This window comes from Tauraco erythrolophus, chromosome 1 (assembly GCF_009769465.1).
Source record: "Tauraco erythrolophus isolate bTauEry1 chromosome 1, bTauEry1.pri, whole genome shotgun sequence".
NCBI classification, from domain to species: Eukaryota; Metazoa; Chordata; class Aves; order Musophagiformes; family Musophagidae; genus Tauraco; species Tauraco erythrolophus.
In genome coordinates this window covers 68,000,649-68,019,661 of record NC_141465.1, presented here as the reverse complement: position 1 = coordinate 68,019,661, position 19,013 = coordinate 68,000,649, and the positions used below count along the sequence as shown (strand labels likewise).

At 36.2% G+C, this 19,013-nt stretch overlaps 1 protein-coding gene across 3 annotated transcripts in view; it reads left to right on the top strand.

The window, feature by feature from the left end:
* The window catches only part of TFDP1 (transcription factor Dp-1), a 47,187-nt gene extending 28,673 nt beyond the window's left edge, over positions 1-18,514 (top strand). For 2 of the 3 annotated variants that reach the window (XM_086619750.1, XM_086619743.1), the window contains exons 4-12: positions 1,020-1,126; positions 5,652-5,773; positions 7,123-7,288; positions 7,484-7,630; positions 9,526-9,594; positions 10,943-11,094; positions 11,860-12,026; positions 12,627-12,708; positions 17,193-18,514. In XM_086619750.1, coding sequence (XP_086475876.1) covers positions 1,020-1,126; positions 5,652-5,773; positions 7,123-7,288; positions 7,484-7,630; positions 9,526-9,594; positions 10,943-11,094; positions 11,860-12,026; positions 12,627-12,708; positions 17,193-17,340 — 1,160 coding nt within the window. In that variant the 3' untranslated portion in view covers positions 17,341-18,514. The remainder of the gene's footprint in view (positions 1-1,019; positions 1,127-5,651; positions 5,774-7,122; positions 7,289-7,483; positions 7,631-9,525; positions 9,595-10,942; positions 11,095-11,859; positions 12,027-12,626; positions 12,709-17,192) is intronic. The other variant, XM_086619756.1, reaches the window with a different exon arrangement.
* The last annotated feature ends 499 nt before the right edge of the window (positions 18,515-19,013 follow it).

Here is a 19,013-nt window from a genome sequence, read left to right as displayed (position 1 = left end):
TAAAAATATTTACCTGTTGCTTCTATATTGGATAATGGAAAAAAGAAAGGAAGAGGAAAGGGAACTGTGCCAAGTCCTTCTGGCCCCATTGGACCCTTTAAAAGTGATCTGAGGGGAAGAACTGCTAAACCGTTCACCTGACTGCCAAATGAAAGATGTTTCAGCAAAATAAATGTCTCCAGTATTTTAAGACTTGTTTGTCCCATTATTTTCTGTAGTCAGTCTTTGTTGCCTCTTGTTTGTTTTGTTTTGTTGTGGTTTGGGTTTTTTTGTTTGTTTTTGGTTTTTTTTTAATAAATATGGCATGAAGCATCAAATTGTTTGAGGATACCTGGCTTGGAATTTTTGTAGTTGAGTTTTTGTTTTACATGACTGAAGACTTGCTAACAGTGCTGATTATGGATGGCTTATGATCAGGAAGAGAGCAGCTTTCTCTGTGAGGTTGGTCTACTGTGTTGCATGTATTTTTCTCAAATATTGGATTCTTGAAGCCTTTTATTCTTTAATTCCCTGCCTTCAGTTGAGAGGAGGCACTTAGACAAAAGTTGGAAATATTCTCTTGGAAGGCGTGTGCTAACCAAGTTTTATCTTCTGTAGACCCGCATGCCACAGAAGGGTATGTCATATGCTGGAGTGGTGGGCATGTTTTTCAAGTGATGCAAGGAAAAGTTTTCAGTAGCCACAAAGAATAGGGGCAGAAGAGAAGGGGATTAAATTTCTGTCAGATGCCCGTTATCTCTATTACTCTGCTTTGAGAGAAGAATTGGAATACAAGGAATTAAAACGTGTTCATACTAGATCACTGACCTGTAAGGTTACATCAGAGAAAGTTTGAGAGAACATGTCGTGAATCTTAATTTCTTTTTTTTTGCTTCAAACATGTAAATGCAGTGTTTATATGGACTCTCTATGCAGTTCAGAGCTGGTTTCTATTAATATGCATTGATAGTATATATGAAACTGGAATTGCTAAAATAATACAATGTGGCTGACCTAAAGCTATCTGCTTGTATTTTTAGGGGTTGTTTCTCTATTGGCTGTTCATCCTTCTACAGTAAATACACTTGGAAAACAGCTCCTGCCAAAAACATTCGGACAGTCTAATGTCAACATTGCACAACAAGTGGTAAGGAGACTTTGTGGGTTGTTTTTTTTCTTGCTTGTGCTATTGCTTACACATATTGTAAATCTGACTTGTAACTATCAAGTTGGTTATCACTTGCCACGAGCAGATAGTCTAAGCTTCTTTCTAATTTTAATAGACTTATGTTAAAACAAATGTTCGTTTGCATAAAGAAATGTAAAGATGACTGTCAAAGTAGATACCTGAGTATTCAGGTGACTTTATCTTTTGCTAATCTTGTCACTTAAAATCAGTGGCTCTTTCAGATTCTGCTTTGAAATCTGGCATAGGGAAATGTATATGAAGTCCATTAGAAGATTTTTACTGAGACTGAAGTTAGATGTAACAAAATTGAAAACAGAGCTATATTTCTTAGTGCTTAATTTAGATATCCGTTTGCTTAAACATGTATTGTGAGCTTTGTGTGAGGTGCATGAAATTAGAGGTTTCAAATAATGCAATAGATAATACGTAGGTTATGAGAAGCCACTTTTATAGTGGTAAAATTATAATTTTGTGATCTGAAAAAGTTGGTCTCAGGTCATCTTCTGGAATGCAACTACAAGATGTAAACATCTGAATGGTCTATGTCATATTTGAGTGTCTTCTTCGTATGAAAGCAATTTCACATCCATCTTTCCCAACAGAGGCTGCTTGAATCTATAAACTGTACTTCAACTGTACAGATGTTGCAATGGTCTAGCCCCTCTGCAATAGGCAGTATATCTGTGTAACTGCTCAGTAACTATACTTTGAAGCTGTTACCATGCTCAGATAGCTGCAATGGTATAAGTCAGTTGAAGAAGGAAACAAAAATCCTCAAACCTCTACGTCCTCCCATGTTCTTAACCGAACTGCAGATTCAGTATCACTATATTTAAGTCTTGAGCTTCATGTAGTTTGAGGAGACTGAGACAAACTGAAGATCATTGAGTAATGAAGTACCTGTATAATTACAGATAATTCTCTGTACTGTATTTCCAGCAGTGGTGGTGAATTAACTTCCAGCAGCCACTTGGAGGTCAAGAGTGTAGCAAAATGAGTTTAACTGAATGAAATTGCTCCTTCAGTAGGAGGTGTTTTATCAATAAATTTCCAAACCAGGAAATTTGGAGTAGTTAGGCATTCTTTTAGTTTAAAATCAGTAACCAGCTATACCAGTAGGAGGTATAGCTCATTGGCATAATAGCACAGAGGGGGTCCCTTTTGAGCATTATTGTGAGACTGTGTACATACTTGAGTTTAGTGTTGAAAATGAAATGTTCTTTCAGGTAACTTAAAAATCTTTTCTTAAAGTGCCAAAACCAAGGGATAATAATGAAATTACAAATTATCTGATGCTTTTTTAAACTTTCAATGAGTAAATTGTTTACAACATTGTTTGTATACATGTAAAATAAATGCTTGTGTCTTCCATCACAAGTTTAAATTGACAAATCCTTCTCTGTATTATCAATGATTAATTTTACATGGTAACATTATTTAAAAAATTATTCTGAAACAATAACTACTCTTAATGGTGGTTTTGCTAGTATGATTACTGTGGGAAATGAACATAATTGCAATCATAATTTTTTCAGCACTTTAAGTCTCACTCTGAACATATTAGCGTTAATATTTTTGTGAAAGAAAGGGCCTGTATCAGCATATTTGTATTGACTGTTATCAGTACAAACTTAGATGGTTAGTTGTACGTTGTTAAAGAAGAGATGGAAGTTTTGTTTTGTCTATATATTATAGAGAAATTTTGGATAAATTTCCATTGACTTTACAGTTCTGAAGGGGATAGCAAGAACTATAAAAAAATATATAAAAAAAAACAGAGCCCTGAAGATTAAGAGGAGATGAATTTTCTGCCAGTGTACAAAACGTTCTTGAGAAGCAGAGTTGAGTTTGTGGCCCTTCTCACCTTTCTAAACTTTGAGCGGTAAACCCAGGTTTTTAATAGTTAAGTACTTAATTTTCTGAGGTTGTATTCTTTGTTTAAGTAGTCAGATTTCAAAATCATTTTTCCTAATACTGTCCCCATGTAAGTTTTCCTGTTGAGTACAGTGAAGTGGACTACGTGGACTGCCTTGCTGTTTTTCTCCATTGTCCTGATCTTATTTGTTCTTAAGGAGCTGAGCTGTAATTTTGTTCTCTTTTGAAATCAGGAAACTTAAGAGAAACAGCAGACACTTCTTTTTCTACTTTTCCCCACCCCTGTCCCTTTGTTTTCTCTAAAACCATCCTTTCTATCTATAAGCTTGCATTTTAGGATGTTCCCAGTCACTCAATACTGCTTAACTCTTTTCATTCATTCTCTTTTTTTTTCTCAAAGTTGTGGTTATTTATGAACTTGTGAGTAAAAGTTAGAGGCATTAACATTTCTCTTAAGGAGTCAATAATACTAAGTAATTGCTTAGAAGATTCTGAAACTCTAGACTGCCTTCCTTAATAGTGATCCATTAAAGCATATAATTCTAGCTAGTTTGCAGACTTTTGTGATTTAGAATGGGAACGCAGAGCAGGTTTTGAATGTACTAAACAGGCTTCATTTTCCACTCTAGAAATGAGCCTGTGAATTTGTACACTCTTCCATTTATTCCTTTGTACTGTTGAGTATTTCAAGACACAACTGAGCGCAGTAGAGGTCCAGGGTGCTGCTGCCAAATGGTTTGTTTTTCTCCCAGCTGTAATTCCACCCCCTCCCCCTGTACTGGCTTGGCTTTCATTTTACTGCACAGTTGTACAAATTCTAGATGTGGCACCAGGGTGATGGTGGGGCTGTTTATGGAGTTGGGAAGCTAGGGAATAGAATGGGACCCTCTAATTTTAGCCTCTGCGAGCAAGATGTTGAGTCATCTCTTCCAGCCCTCTGTAACTGCGTTCTAGGGAATAAAGACTGGCTAACAGCCTTCCTCTGTTCTCTGTACTGTCTTCATTGCTTGAACAGCACACCAGTGATTTTTACAGTCTTTCGAGACATTTGGTGAACCAAACCAGCCAGTAGCAGTACTGATAGTATTTTTTTCATGAGGAGAAAGTCAGCTGGCTCACGTGTCCTGTGCCTGTTTGGCATCCCCCACCCTCATTCTGTTTCCCACTATCAGAATTTTTGGTTATGAAAAGTAGTAGGGGAGATGAATTGACTTACCATAAGAATTAGAAACATTTTAAGTATGGAAGTAAACTAGGGCAGGCAAAGGAGGACCTAAGATTTTCCAGCTGTCAGAAGTGGATGTAACAAACTTGTACTACTCAGAGACGTGGCATAATATGAAGAGATATTATTTGGGAAGAAAAGCAGCTATTTATCCTTCCAGGCAGCTGAAATCATGACATCTAATAGTCACAAGACTGCCTCTTGTGTTCTACATTTAAACGTTATTCAGATTTTAGCTCGTTTTAACTTTCACATATAAAATGTTTTGGTTTGGGTTTTCAGTTTTTCTATTTTATCCTTGTTGAGGCTAAATTGTTGAAGCTAGCTTGAGGAAGAAACTTAGAATTTTGTTGGTGAGGCAGAGTGTGGCTGAAGGGAAAATATAGCAGGCCTGTGTGTGGTTATGAGTTTAGGTTTGTTTGATGTTTGTTTCACTTACCTGATGTCAGGTACTGTTTCCACTGAGAGGTCAATGTACCCCCAAAAAGTGGGCATATCTTTCTACAAAATAGAAATCTGTATGGTATAATTTTGTTTTCCTAAATCCGTATTCTCTAGAAAGTTAGATTTGTAACATTTCAGAGATGTAGGAGTTCTGCTTCAGCTAGTTTCTTGGGGAGGAAAGCATGGCTCTGTGTATGAATGAAGGTATGTATTACTGATCAAGTTAGCACATCTTCAGGGCTACTTACCTGTGAGCTGAACACTGTGACCAGCTGAGTGTGTGCTTCTAACATGTTCAGAATGTAATGATTTTGCCTAAATTGGTCTCACTCACTCCAGTGATCAAGAAAGTTGGCCCCTTACCCTTTCTCACCTCTAACAGACTTGTATTTTGGTTTTGACTTTGTAGTGATAGGCTGGCTGCAGGAGAGAATTTGGCCTCTCTTGCAACAGCTCTGGGTTTTCTTTCTGCAACAGCTCTGGGTTTTCTTTCTGCAACAGCTCTGGGTTTTCTTTCTGCTTTTGGTGATTTTTCAGATTTTGTTTCATTTGTTCGTATTTTAACTGTAATTTACTGTACCTTTATTTCCTACCCCCCACCTCTTTTCCCTTTTTCTCCCTTTTCTCTTTTGGGGAGTGAGTGTGTGTGCACTTTGATCTTTTCTAAGTTAGCATAGAACAGTACTAAGAAATACAGCAAGCATGAAAAGCTTATTCAAGAAGGATAAAACATAAATGCTCATTACTTAGGCAGTGCTCTAACTATATAATACACAGTCTGAAGATTTTTGTGCTAGTGTGTATAAATGTAATGCATCTAATAAAGTAGGTAGAAAACCATTATTCATGTTTGGATAATGCATCATTTGAATAATGCAGTATCTGAATATCTTTGAATACTTAATGATCATTTTCCAAATAATTTTATCTTTATTGTAGGTTATTGGTACACCTCAGAGACCGTCAGCGCCAAATACTATCCTGGTAGGAAGTCCGCATACACCTAACACACATTTTGTATCACAGAATCAGACTGCAGATTCTTCACCGTGGTCTGCTGGGTGAGCAAATAAAACTTAAAAAAGGAATAACTGTTCTAAATGTTCACTGTGATAGTGTATGTACTCTTCAAGCTAACAGTGTAAGAGAGAGACAGTCTATCTACCTTTCCATCAAGAACACTTCAGCATTTAAAGTATACTGTACTAAAACCAGGTGTAGTCACACAAGAATGAATACCCTCTCCTTTGTCATAAAGACAACTAGAATATTTTCTATGAACACTGATGGATATTCCCATGTTACTTACCTTTAGCGAATTTAGCACCTAAAAGGACACAAAAATTTATCTGATTTGATTCAGTTTTTAATTTGGTATTTCTATTCTTCTGGTGTATTTCCAAAAAATAAAAAAAATGTTTCAGATTGAACAAGCATATCCCAAAGTATCATTTGAAATAAGAATGTAGTTCTTACTGGGAAAAAAAATATTAGATGGAATGAATGCGTTCTTTTGATGACGTTTCTCTTGCAAGCTTGGATTTAAGGGTCTCTTGTTAAATACAGTTGCTTTAAAACTAATTTTATCATCAGTGTCTTGTTACATATAAATAGATTTCTACTTTGGAATTATATAGCAAAATGAGATGTAGAGAATTGAGAGGTTCCATTGCTGGTGCTAATTTTGTTGATACTTACGTTTTTCCTCAAGTTAAAAGGAGCTTTTTATTTAAAAGATACACAGAAAACTTTGTTATGTTTTTTGCATCTTTCGTAGCTTTTGTAACAACTTCACATACTGTATAACTTCAAATCTGTGGTTTAGTAATAGTATAATATTTAGTGAATTCAACCAGTATTGGACCTTGTCTGTGGTTATTTGATTTATGTAGAACACTGCTCAATCAATCAAATTTCTTCTGGTCAAACTAGATGAACTATTTAAATAAAACCAAAAACCAACAACCACGCCACCCACCCACCCACCCCAAGAAAAAAAAATTAACAAACCCCAAACCAACAACAAAACCCTATTATCTCCTTTAATTCACTTTTCATAGTTTAGCATTTATCCCCCTATCCCTTGTTGTCTTGAAGATTGGAAGGTTTTATTTACTGACTTCTTCAAGGAATATCCCTACTGTTAACTTATTATCTGCTACTGGACCTAGCAGAGTTGCCAAAAGGATGAATTTGTACTGTGTTTCAGCATCAAGATACTAGAATTTTTAATTATTGTAAATTGAAAATTGTAGGGGAGAAAACGACAGGAAAAAGTGTTGGGAAGGGGTGAGAAGCAGAACAAAAGGGAAGGCTTGGTTTTTGCAGCAATGTGCCTGTATTTGAAAAAGAGACATTAAACATTCCAAAGTTCAAATCTTCTTAAAATATATATTATACGTATATTTAGGAAGCGGAACAAAAAAGGAGAGAAGAATGGCAAGGGTTTACGTCATTTCTCTATGAAGGTTTGTGAGAAGGTACAGAGAAAAGGAACCACCTCATACAATGAGGTGGCAGACGAGTTGGTTGCAGAATTCAGTACCACTGATAATCACATTTCACCAAATGAATCAGTAAGTATATGGGAGGTCAATTACGTGTGAACTGAATGGGGGAAGAGAAATTTCTTTTGAGACTTTTGTATTTCTTTTCCTACTGATAAATGATACAGTTCAGACATTACCTGAGTTTACCCATTTACTGTAATATATATATTTTCAAATATTTTTACCACTGATATGTTTTTGATTAATGCACTGTGTCTACAGCAGGCTTATGACCAGAAGAACATTAGACGACGTGTCTATGATGCCTTAAATGTCCTTATGGCCATGAACATTATCTCTAAGGAGAAGAAGGAAATCAAATGGATTGGTCTACCTACTAACTCGGCTCAGGAATGTCAGAATTTAGAGGTATATGTATTAGGAAATTCACAGTGGCTTTTTGTTTGAGTAAATGTTTATAGCTTTAATATGTTCTGATTTGACATGTGCATGTGATCTTCTGAGATCACTGAGTAGAATAGTATGGTCCCTTTTGCCTCTTTATTTTATTTGTATTTACAGAACACACATTTAAACTTCCAGATTGCTTAAATACATATTTAATTTTTTTTAGTTCTTCTATGTCAAAAATACATCTCTGACACAGCTTTTACAGTATACATGAAATGATTTAGAGTGGAAGTTAATCAAACTGAAAGATTAATAAGTATTTACAACATAGCAATAGTGGTGCTCAAGAGTCGGGAAGATTGTTTTCTCCAAGTGCCAGAGAAATAATACCTCTGTGATGATGCTCTTGAGACCTCACCTGGAGTACTGCATTCCACTCTGGAGCCATCTGTCTATCCAGTATCTAGCCTGACAGTAGCAGTTACCTAGGAAGGAGTATAAGATTAGAGAAAGTATTTAGTGATGTTTTATCCTGTGACTTGTGGTTCAGGCATAACCTGAGGCAGATGTAGTATCCTTCTATTTAATAGCTCTCAGTTAATTTTTTTTCCACAAATTTTTACTTTGCACAAAGTGTGCTTTTAATATTGAGTCTTTTGTGGCAGTGAGTTTCAGGTGCATTAGGAGCTTCTTATTAAATACCTTTTGTGTTTGAACATACTATATTTAGCTAATAACAGTCTGTTTATTTTTTTTTATTATTTTTGAATGAATGTGGTGGTGACTTGGGTATTCCTTATTCACTTTCTCCATCCTATTCATGGTTTTATAGATATTTCCCATGTTCTCCCTCATTATTTCATTCTCCTTTCTGTAGAGTCCAATTTTATTAATTATTCCCTTGTATGGAATCTGTTTGGTACCATTGATTATCCTGTTTGCTCTCTTGTATGGTCTTTTTGAAATATGAACGCTACGGAATTCAAGATGTAAACATTCTGGGTTCATACACTGATGTAGTGATAATTTCTGGTTTATTCTCTGTTCCTTGCCTAATTATTCAGATTTTTGGCCACTGTGGTGTACTGAGTGGATATTTTTGTCGATACTGTAATTTAACATCTCTACTGAATGTCATTTTATTTTTAAAATTTGCATGAATGAGATTGTTTTCTCACACATGCTACGTTATTTTTACAAGAATTAATTCTGATGTATTCACTCAATGCTACAGGACACTTTGAGTCAGCTTTGTGACGAGTTCTCTTTTTACTCTGCCAGATAGCCCAGCATTGTCAGCAGATTGTCACCTTGCTGTTCATCCCCTTATTCTGGTCCTCTATCATTTGAATAACAGTCTGTAAATTTAAGTCCTTGTGGGAATCTGCTGGTGAGCTTCTTCCACTGGAAAAGCAGTTTATTTCCTACCATTTTGTCTCCCATCTTTTATGTTATTATTTAGTGTGTGTTTAATACTATAGGGACTTATCCTTTGGTTACCTGACAGCTTCATTTCTTTAAGTATCTGTGATGGTTCTTCTCCAATACCTTCACTATCAGTAGACTACATCAAGTGGATCCTTCTGGTCTACACACTCTTTGCCTCCTTGAGAGAATGTGGATATTTCTTTGAGGCATAACTTCTGTTGGCAAAGATGTTTTTACCCTCTCCCCAATTTATTGTACTTTATTTCCCGGTGTTCTAATTCTACTCTTTGTTACAGTTTCCATGAGTACTACTGATGTTAGTCTTGATAGTTGTATCTCTATAAATTATCTGCAGGACCTTAATGATTGACATCATATGTCCTAGCTTCAGTTGTCTGGTATAGAATTGATTTAAAGGGGAGGAAATGTTGATGTAAAACGGTATTTAAAACCAACAAACTATCCAATCCTTTATCTGTCTTAAGGTGGAGAAACAGAGAAGACTTGAAAGAATAAAGCAAAAACAGTCTCAACTGCAAGAACTCATTCTACAGGTACAGTCAAGGTACTCTTGTCTATAGGGCAAGGTAACTTATATCTGTATTCCTGTTGTTTTATCCCAGTGAGGGATGGGAAACTTCTAGGAAGACTATAGGTGAATTTCATAAGGGGCATGCAGTTTTAATTTAGCACTGTAGTTTAGCTGAGACCATGCTGTTGGCCATTGCTGTTGAGGAAGCCAGCGACCTTCCAGGAGTTATGATGAATTCTTTTGCAGTTTCAAGTATGTTTAAACAGAATTTATGCTGACAGGAGCTGTAATGCATACTGTACTCTCTGAATTTTCCAGTTCAGTTCTCATATCTAGAATGTTTTTCTGTGTTAAGAGCCTATAGATAAAATTCTGTGACTGTAGAGGTCATCTCATAGTGCTCTGTGTCTGCCTTTCTTGGACATTGCTGCCCCGGCTGTGTAAGTGGCTTAACCACTGTGAAACAGTTGCTGAACTCCTTCCCAGGTTTCCCCTAATCTGCTGGGAAGCAGTAGTCTGTCCTCTAAGTCGCTGTGCTACTGGTTCCCCAGAATGCATTCTTCAGTAGTTGCATTACCCATACAGTAGGAATGAGAATGTCAGGGAGGGCATGCAGAAAGAAAGTGCAGACAGCTGTGGGACAGCAATCTCAACAGCTGTCTGATTTTGATCAGCCTCTGTGGTGGCTTTGGATTTTGTTTTTAATTCTTGTTTAGTTAATTTGATTCCATGACCAGAAAAATACTTTTTTTTTCTCAGTTTGGAGTTTTACTATAGGATTTATAACTTGAGTTTTAATAGTTAACTTGACTTTTTAGTTCTTATATTTGCTGATCTTTAAAGTGTGAGCATCTCATTCTGAAAAGCAGTTTTGTTAAGATACGAGAGTAAAGTTACTAATCTTAGTAGAGTAATTCAGAAACCTAACATCAGACATTCAAATCCCAAACATTAACTGTTTTTATCATATAATTTCAGCAAAACCACAGTATTAATCGTTCAGCCGTTCTTGTGGAGTGCAGTAGCTAGTAGGAAATAGTAAACAGGATGGAAGTAGGATGCTATAAGAAAAATTCCTTTTTTCTAATCATCGTTATCTCTTCATTCCATCAAGGATCTGTACTGATGTAGTTAGTAGAATTGTGCTTTTTTTTTTCTTCCTCAGTCAAGTTTTACTGTGTTGTATTTTCATTGCTATAATTTATGTCTCTTGCATCTTCACATGCAGGAATGTGGTGAACACTCTCTGTCCTTTTCTGTATTTACTTACTGAGACCATTGTTGGTATTTTTTATCTGAGGGATTTTTTTTTTCTTAACAGGATCTTGAAGGTTTAGTTCATACTTTCATATAACTATTGCTTTTTCTAGCAAATTGCCTTCAAGAACCTTGTTCAGCGAAACCGTCAAGCAGAACAGCAGGCAAATCGACCACCACCTTCCAATTCTGTCATCCATTTGCCATTTATCATTGTGAACACCAGCAAGAAGACAGTGATTGACTGCAGTATTTCAAATGACAAGTGAGTTAACAAAGCTTTCTAATTGTCTTTTGGTACAACTTAGAGTTTTATGTCCATGCTAAAGCGTTCCTCTAGATTTGTTAAAAATGAAATACAAATAAATTTACTTGTGCCTTTTCTAGATGGAGAACATGCATTTCAGACAGGTAAAACTTACTCATGTTGAATAGAAAATCTTTCAGAGCTTTTTAATAAACAGAATAATTGTGTTCACATTTAGTAACTTCTTTAAGACTTACTATCTAGAGATGTCTGAAGCAAAGTAAGGCAGCTCTGCTGAAGGTTGATATCGTACTTTACCAAGTAGTGTTTTCCTTTAGCTTAAAATACAGCCAACAGAATTGAAAACAGATTTTGTTTTCAGAATTGCTGTTCTCTACTTTTGGTTCAAAAAGCTAGGGTTTTCATCTGCTAAATAAAAGCTGAATGTAGCGGTGGTTTCTATTTGCACTATTAGCTTACTAGAAAAGCTTAAAAACATGAAAAAAATTACACAGTAGGCAGAGGAATGGGATTAAAAAAATTATTAAACATTCAAAATGTTTAATTAAAAATCGGTATCTGTTAAACCTGTTAATGATTTACATAGTGTGTATAATTGCAGTTTTAGTCACTTGCTATCAAATACATAAATTTTGAAAAATTTGATTGCTTAATGTGATACGTCACTAACACTGTATGTTAAGCTTTCGAAATGCTGCAATTCCTGAAACTGGAAAGGTAGTTAAAGTAATTAAGCTAATAGAGACATTTTTTCCTCTCCAGGTTTGAATATCTATTTAATTTTGACAATACTTTTGAAATTCATGATGATATAGAAGTACTAAAACGAATGGGTATGGCTTGTGGGCTAGAATCTGGAAGCTGTTCAGCAGAGGACCTAAAAATTGCAAGGAGTTTGGTTCCTAAAGCTCTGGAACCCTATGTGACAGGTTAGTTACTCCAAGAAGAGTTGTTTTGTTTTCCTGCTTGATATGGGACTCAAGGGAAAAACATGAAAATACCTAAGACCAGTTAATTTCCACTGGTTTGTGGTGAAGATTTCTAACAAGTTCTCAAATATATATGCTTTTTAGTGTAACTTAGGGAACAAATAACATAGAGATTCGTAGAGAATGGACTGTTACTGTCCCCAGAACCATGTTGTGCATTATACCGCACAAGCAGATCTTTGCAGTGTGTAATTTTTTTAAAGATGACAGTATTTATAGTTGATTTGCCTGCAAATGCAGAAGGTATTAACTGCAAACATGGTCATGGCGCCATTTTATATTGTTTTATGATTTTCATTATGTAACAATACTGAAGACATCTGACTTCAAAATAAAATTATTTTTAATATATTTTTAAATTTTGCTGTTGCATTAGCTTCTTGGTTTTTAATTATGCTGTTTTGCATATAGTATAGCAATATGTTCCATTCTTCTGGTTACAAGACTCCTTTTTCAGACTTTAAAAGGTTTAAGCATTTCCACTGAATAAGTTGAGTGTGTTTTGAAGTATTCTTGAAATACGTATTGTTTATTTTACAGAAATGGCTCAGGGATCAATCAGCAGTGTATATGTCACATCTTCATCAGGTTCTGCATCAAATGGCACAAGATTTTCAGCCAGGTGAGATCAAATTAGCTGTTTTTAAAATCTGTGATCATCAAAGAAACTTAATCAGAGATTAAACACTTCATGAAACGACTTCTGTTCTGATTAAATGTGGTATGGATATGTATTTTAAGTTTGTTCTCAGACATCACTTTTATTTGAGTAGTGGTGGTTCTTACCAGTGTCACCAAAGAAATCTTTTCCTGTATAGTGGAAAAGAAATTGAATTAGACTGGTGTTAATCCTTAATGTATTATTTTTGTTTAGTTTTGAGTTTGTGACAAGAAAACAGATACTTTCCTAAAGGTAAAATTCAGACAAGATTCTCCCTTGGTCATTAGTGTCTAACTTAAAAAAAGATTTTGATCTTTGGGTTTTAAAAAGCATTAGAAGCTGGTAGAGTAATAAACCACAAGCTTTATTTTTTTATGTGGACATAACGTCGTTTCTGAACTTAACTATTATTTTTGTCTTGCTAAATAAGACACTTCCTTCTGCAGTCACTACTCGCTAGCTTTTTGCTGTCGTATTAATCAAAAAGGTGCCCTTCTGTGAGCTCTACTAAGTTGTAAAATGAGTCAAGTATCATTGAAAAGTTTAACATTGTTAACAAATATTAGAATGGAGCAAGCTGATTAGCTAAACAAATTGTCTGCAAAAGTGTTCATTTTCTACCAGTTGTTTCTATTGTGTCCAGAAATTAACCTTATCTGAAAAGTCAGTACATGTCATGCAATTAATCCAATCTGGATGGTTTTTAGAATCACAGAACGGTTTGGATTGGAAGGGATCTTTGAAGATCTCCTAATCCAGCCCCCCTGCCATGGGCAGGGACGTCTTTCACTAGATCACGTTGCTCAAAGAAAGCTCTGTCCAACCAGACCTTCAACACTTCTGGTGATGGGACATCCACAGGTGCTCTGGGCAACCAGTTGCAGTGTCTCACCACACTCATTATCAAAATTTCTTCCTTATATCCAGTCTAAACCTACTCTCTTCCGTTCAAAACTATTGCCCCTTGTCCTGTCACTGCAGGCCCTGGTAAAATATCTTTCTCCATATTTCTTACAAGCGCGCTTTAAGTACTGAAAGGCTGCAATAAGATCTTCCCAGAGCCTTCTCTTCTCCAGACTGAACAACCTCAACTCTTCTCAGCTTGTCTTCATAGGAGAGAGATGAAATACCCATCCCTCTGGCTGTTTTCATGGCAGTCTTCTGAACCTGCTCTAACAGGTTCATGTCTGTCTTGTACTGGGGACCCTAGGTCTGAACACACTATTCCAGGTGGGATCTCATGAAAGCAAAGTAAAGAGGGAGAATCACCTCCCTCGACCTGCAGGCCACACTTCTTCAGATGCAGGCCAGGATACCGTTGGCTTTCTGGGCTGTGAGTGCACGTTGCCGACTGATGTCCAATTTTTTTGTCTGACAGTATTCCCAAATCCTTCTCCTCAGAGCTGCTCTAAGTCCATTCGCCCCCCAGTCTGTACTGATACTGGGGATTGCCCTAACCTATGTGCAGGACCTTGCACTTGGCCTTGTTGAACTTCATAGTTCACATGGGTCCAATCCTCAAGCCTGTCTGGGTCCCTCTGGATGGCATCCCATCCCTCAAGGCTATCAGCTGCGCCACTTGGCTTGGTGTCATCCACAAACTTACTGAGTGTGTACGCAATCCCACTGTTTGTCATTAATGACTATTAAATAGTATTGATCCCAGTGTGGACCCTTGAGCAACACCACTTGTTACTGATTTCCATTTGGACATTGAGCTGTTGACTGTAACTCTTTGGTCATGGCTATCCAGCCAATTTCTTACCCATCCAGTAGTCCACTCATCAAACCCATATCTCCAATTTAGAGGTAAGAATGTTGTGGGGGACTGTATCAAAGGCCTTCCAGAAGTCTAGGTAGATTATATCTGTAGCTCTTCATTCCATCATAGAATGCCACTATATTAGTCAGGCACAGTTCGGTCTTGGTGAAGCCATGTTGGCTGTCCCTAATCACCTCCCTGTCTTCTGTATCCTTCAGTATAACTTCCAGGAAGATCTGTTCCATGATTTAGCAGGCGCTGAGATGAGGCTGGAGAGGAGAGGCAAGTTCTAGATGACTTTGGTTCTTTCCACGATGCGTGGTCTATGTCAGCATCACTGGCAGGCCCTGTCTTGTAAATTATTTAGGAAATTGCTATACCATTGAAATTCTTAAGGAAGTCCTAATTTTCAGGACATTTCTTAAGCTGTTTGTGTTTAAAGACACAAATCCTGTATTGATGGGGTTTCTTCAGACAGGGAAGTACAGCTTTATTCTTGTTCTCTGAAGATAGTCTTCTGGCAGCTTTTTCTCACCCATCTGCCTTCCGTCAGAATTGGAAGGAGGTCCTTCTAAAGATGAGTATCTAGCTTAAAAGGCTAATGCAATTACATTTTTAAAGCATTTCTTTTTAAAAATAAACCTTTTTTGTAGATGCCAGGCTTACTTGAACACGAAGGAAAAAAAAAAAGGAAATAACTTTGAAGGGAGACAGTTAAGCTCAGGGATGTGTGGGACTGGCAATGGTGAGGAGTGTGGTTTATGCTCCAGCCCATTCTTGTTGCCCAAAAAAGTGTGGGGCACAAAAAAGTGCCTGTTTTGTGCTAGGGAACTGAAGCTTGAACTGAACTTTGAGCTCCTGCCAAAATATCTTCAGAGAAGTAGAACTTATATGGTACATGAAATCTGCTGTTAACACTAAGGTTCCTTCTGTGATAATGAGCATGGTGTTAGTGGAAAAAGAACCCATATATTTTTAAGACTTGGAAATTTGAATAGGCCACTACTAGCCAGAGACCAGTAGAAAAAGAGACTGACTGTGGTTCATTGTCTTAGTGAGAAGCACGAGAACTTTTATCACTTCTGTTTCTTAGAAGGTTGGAAAAGGGGAGTGACAAATTATGTTTAATTGTAGCACATGTATAAGTATTCATGGAATTAGGAGACTACAACATGTGTAGCTTCTCTGGTACCAAAAATTGATGCCAAAGCAAATAAAGGCTGTAAATTTGTTTAGCAAGCTCTCTAAAGAAAGTCTACAGAATACAGAAGATGCTGCTACCAGTGCCTCCATCTCTGTTTATTTGTCTTACTAGGATACAGTTTATGAAATACATTTCCATTTTTATCAAAAAGAGGGGAGACAGGTTTTTTGGTTTGTACTTTCAAAGCTCACAGGAACACAAGAATAACCTTTTTTTTACTTTGTTTTTGAAACTACTGCAGATAATTATGGAGAACCTATTATAAGTCATCTAACTACAGCTAGACAGTTATCTTAACATCTTTCTTTTCAATAAGTGTGCAGAACAGCAGAAACTTTTGAAAGTGTCTTACTGGATATGTTTTCCTTGTGAGCTTCTAGAGTATGCCCGTGCAATTTCATTCTGTGTAATGATCGACTTCCAAACCATTGAATTAGCTCCATACGATAATAGCGCGCATGATTGATTATGTGCATTAGCTGGATTAAAAAATGACTAGCAAACATACCTTTGAAAGCAATTTTTTAGTGATGAATGTCTTTCAATTCGGAGGTGATATTCCTGTGATATTTAGAAAAACATTTTGTCAGGAATTTGGGACCAAGTTTAATAGTTTATCAAACCGTTGAGAAAGTAAACAATTGGCAAAATAGCAAGTAATGATGGAGGCAGGAATGTTCTAGCTCTATTAAAATAAAATAGTTCTGAGTACAATTAATTCATCTGGTAACAAGATGTTTCAGACCATACCTACAATGCATATGTGTATTTTGGTGGAAAAGAACACAAGTAAGAAAGTGGATACTCTAAATCTACTTGCTGATCCAGGAGTGGATTTGCAGTCTCGGGATACTCACAGAGGAGAAAAAATATAAGATGTTGAAGAGGTCTTGGGTTCTTTTTTTGTTATTGTGGGTTCGTTTGTGGGGTTTGTTTTTTTTTTTTTCCTTAAACTAGGAAAAAAAAAGCATAATGAGGAGAAAACAATTTCAGGTTAAAAATACAACACAGGGTAGCAACAATGGTTTGCCATGTAATAGCAAGGAATTAAGGAGAAGCTATTAATTTCTTGATTTTCTAAGTCTTTGAATCAAGATTGCTTCTGAAAGTCATGATTCACTTGTGAAGCAAGTGTTCAGTGTGACATAAAAATATTAAAGGGCTTAGATAGCTGTGTGGCCTTAACACTAGATGTTGTTTAGAAGAAAGCTGGAAAGCGTAGTTCTTAAGTGCCTATGAAAGGCTTTCATCTTTATATTAAACCTAAAGGAAGAAACATAATAAGAACCATTTCAGAATTACTTCAACTGTTTCTGCTTTTGAGAAACAACTTAGAATATATTAAAGGCAGTTTCTGAAGTAGCAGTGGCAGTCATTAAATGAATGGAATAGGTACACGATTATACTTAAGAGCACAGTAAACTGGTAAAAATCATTAAGCAATGCCAACTGGCCTCTTTTTTTTCTTTTTTTTCCTAGTGACTTTTCCAATGGTGGAGATGGGATGTTGGCTACAAGTTCCAATGGATCTCAGTACAGTGGCTCCAGAGTTGAAACACCAGTTTCTTATGTTGGGGATGATGATGACGACGACGACGATTTTAATGAAAACGATGATGACGACTGATGCCCTTTGCTTGTAGACTATTTTTTGTTAAAATTCAGCAAGCTTCAGGAATAAATTGTTCTAGGGAGAAGTGTCTCAAATTACTTTGCCCCATCCCTCAAGGAGAATATTGGTAAGCAGTTCTGAGTTTAGAAATTGCACCTCTGATAAGCAAACAAGGATTGTTTTATGTAGGATATTTTTAAATGTGGTGTGGATGTGTGTTTTTGATACCAGTGTGTTAATGCAGAGCCTTTATTTACTCTTGTTTTAGGGGGTTTTGGTTTGTTGGTTGGTTTTTTGTTTGTTTTTGTTTTTTTACTTGAAGGAAAATGGATTTTGCCCCAAATGTTCTTGCGAAGTTTGCTAAAGAAAATGTAGACACATCATTGAGAAATAAAATGCTGTCCTTCTATGGAAAATGAATACACTGAATGGCAATTTATTTGGAGTGTATTTTGATTATGCCACTTTTTGAGGGATAGTGAGCTAATGTAGTAGTGTTTTTTGTTAAATCGCGCAGTGTCCAAAGAACCAAACAAGAAAGATACGTCCTACTTTTTTACCTGTTAAATTCCAGAAATGTTATTGTGAACTTATTTTCCCTTAAATTATATCTAACATTACGATTCCATCAAGTTTATATACTTTTCACTGTATGTTGAGACATATGAATTACAAAGTTTTTGGCAAATGTTTACTGCCAGTTGGTGCAGCTATATAAAATGTCTTGAAGGTTTGGAATGATTTATTGCTTATGGTAAAATTTGCCTGATTTCTTACAGGCAGGCTTTGGAAACTTTTTATTATATAGTTGTTTACATACTTATAAGTCTATCATATAAAGACATGTACTGAAACAAATGTTTGTATTTGTTTCATAAGCATCTTCCTGTAATCTATTATAAAGTTGAAATTAAATATAGAGAATGTTTTAAGTTTTTTAACTCAAAATTTGTCAATCATTTTTAATAGTTCATTTTTATAAAAGGAATTTCAGGGCAGGTGGTAGTCTTTTTAAATTTATTCACAAACAATTAACTGCACAAATACTGTCAGCTGCCTATTCTAAGACAGTAGTCTTTTTATTGAAACACAAATAAACTTTTCTGTAATATTTTATGGAATATAAAGAGACTATAATTGTTTGACTTGTTTAACCTTGGCACTGTTAGTTTTTATTAATAAAACGCGCATGGGCATTTTTAACAAGCTCTGTGGTTTTTCTAATTTTAGGGTTATTTTAGAACATTTCACTTCCTCTCATCACAGGACCTAGAATTGACTGGCTCAGGATATTGCATCTGCACTACAGAGGGCCCAGATTTTTTGCTTTGATTTAGTAGTTTGTCCTCATAGCTTTTGGTAACTTGTGATGCAGAAAGCAAAATCTTACCCTATATACTCTCTTCTTGCACATCTCCTGTTGCTCCTCAGAGCTTCAGACTAATCTTAGTACTCCAGTCCAACTTCTGTGTTTAAAATACCACACTTACTGTCCTAACTATTCATCCCATATTCCTCAATCCTGGTTTTCCATCATATCATGTCCTCAAAACAGGTGTTCGTCTACTTTCCGTATACTTCTGCCTTACACCTTTTTGTTAGATCGCATCCTCTGCTCTCATGTGAAAGCACAGGTTACTGAACTGGCTGTCACTCTGCAGGCTGCTATCAGAGTCAGGTTTTGTTGC